This window comes from Diceros bicornis, chromosome 40 (genome assembly GCF_020826845.1).
Source record: "Diceros bicornis minor isolate mBicDic1 chromosome 40, mDicBic1.mat.cur, whole genome shotgun sequence".
Classification (NCBI taxonomy): domain Eukaryota; kingdom Metazoa; phylum Chordata; class Mammalia; order Perissodactyla; family Rhinocerotidae; genus Diceros; species Diceros bicornis.
In genome coordinates, this window is record NC_080779.1 from 11,351,667 (window position 1) to 11,358,048 (window position 6,382).

At 46.9% G+C, this 6,382-nt stretch overlaps 1 protein-coding gene across 2 annotated transcripts in view; it reads right to left on the reverse strand.

The window, feature by feature from the left end:
- Window positions 1–3,571, reverse strand: part of IL1RL2 (interleukin 1 receptor like 2) — a 44,591-nt gene extending 41,020 nt beyond the window's left edge. For both annotated transcript variants that reach the window (XM_058534387.1, XM_058534386.1), the window contains exons 1-3: window positions 2,929–3,571; window positions 2,253–2,322; window positions 1,183–1,417 (exon numbers count right to left, since the gene is read on the reverse strand). In XM_058534387.1, coding sequence (XP_058390370.1) covers window positions 1,183–1,417; window positions 2,253–2,310 — 293 coding nt within the window. In that variant the 5' untranslated portion in view covers window positions 2,311–2,322; window positions 2,929–3,571. The remainder of the gene's footprint in view (window positions 1–1,182; window positions 1,418–2,252; window positions 2,323–2,928) is intronic.
- Between the last annotated feature and the right edge of the window lie 2,811 nt (window positions 3,572–6,382).

The window sequence follows — 6,382 nt, forward strand, 5'->3', positions numbered from 1 at the left end:
GAAAGGTTATTTTACCCCATTTCATAGCTCCCAGAGTTAAATATTTTAAATCCAGCCTAGATGTCCAGACGAATGTGTGTGACATACGATCTCTACCTCTAGTTAATTCATAATTAGAGTCAACGGGAGAGTAGGCCTCCACGGACGTCCGCAGTTTCAACTACATGGTGAGCGAAACTGTGGAAAGGGCAGGCAGACAGAGCTAATGGCCACTTTCACTTGTGATCCCCTGAGTAATTTTGTACCTTGAGTCAATCTGACAGACAGAAACGTGGACTCTGCCAGGGGCCATCGTGGGACACAGAAAGGGACCCGCAAATACGACGGCAACAAAACAAGAGAGAGAGAAGGCAAGTACATCTCTGGACCTACGTCACACAGGATCTCAGCTAACCTTCACTGCAACCCTCTCAGGCCGGTATGACTCTCATTTTACAGCTAAGAAAACCAAGGCTCAAATAATTTAAGATCATGCACGTTAGTAATGGAGGGTAACAAAATTGGGTCCACAGATGTGTTTTATTTAGGCCATACACATAAAGCTTATTGAAAAGTCACACACATACACATTCTAATTTCCAGGTTTGCTTGAAAAATTGGCAAAACAGACTTGAGCCGAATAGACTGCTGCCTTTGGTGAGTCATGTGCTTTCTGTTCACCACAGTCCCCACCAGGCTCAATTGTCTCCCATCAGACCTGCGTCACTCATTTTCATTACTTCCTAGCATAGGGCTTAGCATGGGGTCTGGAACACACTCGATTCTCGGTCACTGTTCAATTCCTACAGCAGATTCCTTACGAAAAGGTGCCCGAAGGAGGCTTATTGCTATCTGCATGTGCCACCCGTCACAAAACTTTTGGCATTCCAAGAAAGAAGGCAGCAATAATGTTGGGATAAACAGGTTTTATAAGCTGGTCTGGTTTGTGGCACCATTTCAATGAGAAAAGATGCATTTCGTTTTTCAACAACTGATTTACAAATCTGTTCTGTTTTAAAATGTGTTCACTGGAAACCGTCTTGTGACAATATAAAACTATAGTTTATTCTTCTCATTGAGTTTTCTGCATTTATTAAGGGTTTATTAAGAATGTCCCTAAAAGAATTATGTATAGTTATATTATATATGTACATATACATAAAAAAAAGAGAGAGTTATTTTTATTTTAAATGAGGAACTTACTTGATAACACACTGGTAGATCCCGGAGTCCTCCCACGCCAGGGGGAGAAACAAAATCCAGTTTTGGTCCTGGTGAATTCTAGACTGTGTGTTTTTAGATATTGGGATCTTGCTAGGATATTTGTACCATGTTACATACACTTTCCCAGATGTTAGCGGAGGGTATGTGCAATTGAAAGCAAAAGGCTGGCCTACTGAAGGCGTCTCGTCTTGCGCACTAATGATGTCGCATGCATCTAGGGAAAGAAAGGAGAAAATCACCGTGAGAGAGAACTCTAGGGTTCTTTATTATTAGTTTTAACAAATGCCTCTTTAATTTTCCAGCCAATTTGAAATTTTGAGAGTTTTCTCAGTGTGGGAGTTTCCTAAAAACAGCCTACTGATTTGCAAGCACATGGAAGTCCTTCAGATGTGTCCACAGGACAGAAAGCACTCAGTGCCCCCTTCACAATCCCCTTCCCTGTTTGGAATGATCTTCTCTCCCTTCTATTCCAAGACCCTTAGTTCTTGCATCCTCCTCCTTCAGAGTAAACGTTCCAGTTCTGAGCCTTCCTTGTCCTGTTTTCTTTCTGCTCTGCCGCCCAGCTATGTCACTCCCTCTTGCATAAAAGGTATAAGTATCTCATCCCAAAAAGGATTGTTAAAAACTCTGCTCACTGTAAACTTCGCTTCTACCAAATTGCTTAGTTTTTCTTGGAAGACATTTGTTCTGCTGATGGTTTCTTTGCTTTTACCCTGCGTCATAAAATGACCCTTTGTCATATAAAATAGTATTATATCCATGGGAGCATTTTAACTCAAGTCTTGACTTGCGAATTTGCCTAACTCCTCTCCCTCTCCAAGTCGCCTCAGAGCTCAGGATGTCCTCGGGGCTGGGCATCAGACACTTGGAACTGAAACTTGCCGTTTCCCCATTCTTCGGAACTCTGCCTGGCCCACTGGGAAAGTTCGATCAGCGCGGCTCGGGGTCTCACGTGATCCCCCAGGAGGTCCGCCCCGGGACCTCCCACAGCGCCGCAGAGGCACGTGGGGGAGGGCGGCCTCTGAGACCCGAGGACGAAGCGAACGTACCTGCTCTGATAACAGGTAGAAGAGCGACGGACACGCCGCAGAGCAGCAAGGACAGCATCCCCACGTCGGGCTACGAGGAGGAAAGAAGACGGTGGGAGGGGAGGGCGCACGGCCGGGCGGAGCGCGCCGTCTCCCAGGCGCAGGGCGCCGCCTCCTGCGGCCTCTGAATCGCAGAGATCCCGGCCTCGGCCACTGACCATCCCTTCTGCATGGAGAGCCCTCCAACTTTGGCCCCATATTTATCCGGACGTGCCCCCACAGACTGCTCCCTCCCCGACCCCGTTCTTACTCTCAGCGCCCGAGCTCCAGAATCCAGGGTGGAGGGGGATGAGTGGGAGAGGTGGGAGGCGCGTTAGGCGAAGTTGGGGTAGGGTGGCTGCAGGAGTGAGGTCCCCTCCTCTGGGGACGCCGTGACATCCCCTTCTGCCATCTGACAGTGAGGCAGGGTCAGCGTCCTGAGCCCGGTGGGAGGGTCAGGGCCCGTTCCAAGCCCTTTGCCCCCCATCCCAGCCCACCTCAGCCCGCGCCCCAAGTCCCCGTCGTGGCGCCCCGGGTCCCCACCGTGCGCCGCGCGTAGCCGGCCCTGCGCGTCCTTGGCCTCAGGATCCACCGGGGCGGCAGTCTAAACGGAAACCCGCAACACGGGCCCCCTGGGGAGAAGCCAGCTCAGGCCTACCTGGCAAAGATGGGCAGGAAAGAGGGGGGAGGACTGAGCGCCGCCGGACGGAGTCCGCTCTACACCTTCGCCCAGAGACGGAGTGCTCCCCCAGGGTCGCCCCGCCGGTCCGGGGCCACCTGGGGGTCCCGATCTCTGGCCTCCCGGCCGCGCACATTCTTGCTACCGCTTCCCTCCACACCTTTCCTACCGACGGCGCCCCACCTGCCCCGGGCTCAGCCGCAGACTCCCGGCCGGCGTCTACCTGCCTGACGGGATTGCACCCTGCAGGGTCTCGTGGAGAAGGGAAAATCGGACAGCAGGGTCTGAACCCTGTCGCGGCATTTCCGTACCAGGCTGTTTCCTCGCCACCGTGGGCGGGGCCGGCCGACCTTCCCCGGTGGGAGCGTAGAAAGGGACGTGGCCTCACACTAGGAAGTGGGTATGAAGGGTTTTTGTCTGATTTTCTGGAAGCTAACGAGTCTTTCAGCATCAGGAATATCTGCTTAAATCCATTCCAAATTGTCCCTGTAAATGAATTATTCGTGCTTTTCCAAACCCCATTTGAGCAGTTATTACACGCCTGGTGTTGGCGGGTATAGAACACCCCAAAGGTGGAAGCCCTCCCAAATGGCTCCTAAGGAATCCCTTTCATCTGCCTGAGCCATGCTTGGAAAGCAGACATGCCTCGGTGATCCTCAGATGCTTGAAGCAGGAACGTGCTCCTGTCTGAAACTGCCGAATAGCATATCAACAGGACCTGTTGCTCTGGCCATCAGGAAACACCCCAGAGATATCCCTCAGGGCACTGAGACAGAAAAATATATAAAATGTAATCTCCATTCAACAGATTCCTGGCCAAGCTATCTCTGGTGGTCTTTTTGGATTAGAGACAGTGAGACAGAAGCTACCATAGCAGCAGGGAGAGGAACGCAGTAAGGGCATTACCAGCAAAGCTTTCTGTGATAGCTTGGAGGCCAGTGGTCTGATAATTTCTACACTCCTCAAGATTACTGAGGATTCCAAAGTGCTTTTGTTTATGTGGGTTGTGTCTGTCAATATTTACTACTTATATTGACATTAAAATGGAGAGTGTTTTTAACGTTTGTTTTCTTATCCATTTTAGATGAGTTTACAATAAACTCATTACCTGTTAACATAAATATCATACATTTTTTGAAAAATAACTATACTTCCCCAAACAAACAGACTTATTGAGAAACGTGATATTGTTCTGCATGCCACTACATACCACACTTCGTGTTTGGAAATCTCTTTAGTGACCGACTAAATAGAAGACAGTTGGATGCTCACATCCGTGTCTGCTTCCTTTCTCTTATGATGTAACGTGTTATGTAGCCTCTGAAAAAGTCTGCTAAACACTGGGGAGAGAATGACAATAAAAAAGACATATGAGGTCTTAATAGTATTATAAAAATAGCTTTGATCTCAGGGATCTTTTTAAAGGATCCCGGGGATCCCTCAGGCTCTCATACTTTGAGGACCTGTTTGTTAAGCTATAAGTGGAGATCTTTATGACTCCCCCCTAGCACGAGCATTGAATGAGTTTCCTCGGCACCTATGCATTTTGCAAGGCTTGTGCCCCACCCAAAACAACGCAAAGGTGTTACTGTAGAAAATGTAAGTGACTGGCACACAGAACTATTGTCAGAAGCAGTGTTAAAAGCTATTCCTAAACCTTTTTATTTTTATTGTCTTTTTCACGGTCTACCTTATGAACAGAAGGATTTGTGTCCTATTCTATTTTTTGTAGTTTGAGGATCACCATGTGCGCCAAGTCCAATCAGTATAGATGCCCAAAGCTTGTGAACTGAAGCGGGGCGGCCCCAGCCCCTGCAGCCCCTCCCCCTTACTGGACATTCCTGATGTTCACTTTGCTAGTGAGAATACGGACCTGACACTGACACTCCCAGGGATGGTTTCCACACCAAATGTGTCTCCTGATGCGTGGAGAATAAACCACTGGCTCGAAGGCAGAACTTGATTTGAGGATTGTAAAGTTTGTGATTAAAAACAACAGAAACCCGGGGCCGGCCCCATGGCTTAGCGGTTGAGTGTGTGTGCTCTGCTGCTGGTGGCCCGGGTTCGGATCCCGGGCGCACACCGACGCACCGCTTCTCCAGCCATGCTGAGGCCGTGTCCCACATACAGCAACTAGAAGGATGTGCAGCTATGACATACAACTATCTACTGGGGATTTGGGGAGAAAAAAAAAGGAGGAGGATTGGCAATAGATGTTAGCTCAGAGCCAGTCTTCCTCAGCAAAAAGAGGAGGATTGGCACGGATGTTAGCTCAGGGCTGATCTTCCTCACACACACACAAAAAAAAACAGAAAACCAAAACGTTTACTGCAGGGTCTAGATTACCTTGAAAAATAAGACAACCTGGATAGCATTTATGCTGAAACTTCCTGAATTCAATCACTTTATTTTTCCTATCTGATTTTCACTTTTTGAATTTTCTTTTTAAATGTGCATCATGCAATAGTTAACAGCTAACTAATTCAAAACAAGTCATAAGTCATGTAAGCAAGACCTAGCCTCAGAAATAATAATTACCTAGTTTCCTGTATGCATCTTTTCCACACCCCAAACTCACTATCCTAAACTTAGTGCTTGTGATTCTGTGTGTGTGTGTGTGTGTGTGTGTGTGTGTGTGTCTGTATTCCTTAAGCAATATAAAGTATTTTTGTGGAGGACTTTTTAGTCTCTATATAAAAAATACTACACTGCATACTTATGTAATTTGCTTTTTTTCACTCAATGTTATATTTGTGAGATTCAAATATTTTGAGAAGTGTAGTTCTATTTCTTTCAAGGCCACTACTGTACAGTATTCCATCATATGAATATACCCCAATTTATGTATCCATCTCCTTCGGACATTTAGGTTGTTTCAAATTTATATTTTTCTCTTAAAAATAATGCTGTGGTGAAGACTTTTGTAATATCCCCTTGTGTGTGTTTTGAGAAGTTGTCTAGTGAGTGAAATTTCAGGATCATTGGGTAGGTGCATCTTCTACTGTATTAGAAAATCTCAAATTTTCTCTACATGAGTATCGCTTAGCAGATAAGAGTTTCATAGCTTCATGTTCTTGCTAATATTTGGTAATGTCAGACTTTTACACTTTGCCAGTTTGGGCAGTCCAATGATGTAAAAGCTATCTTGTGATTTTATTTTACGTTTCCCTAATTACTAGTAAGATGCGACATCTCTGCCTATGCTCATTGGCCATTCGTGTGTGCTCTGTGTGAAATTCCTCCTCATTTGTGTTGCCCTTTCACCCACCTGGTTGTGCGTCTTGCTTTCATCGACTGGTAGAGAACTCATTAAACTCTACCGCTGATGTCTCACGTGGTTACCTTCAAAGGGGGACACACCTGTATCTCACTGTCCTCTCCCTGACAGGGAGTCAAACCCCAGCAGCACCTCTTATCTAGAAGACAGGTCTGC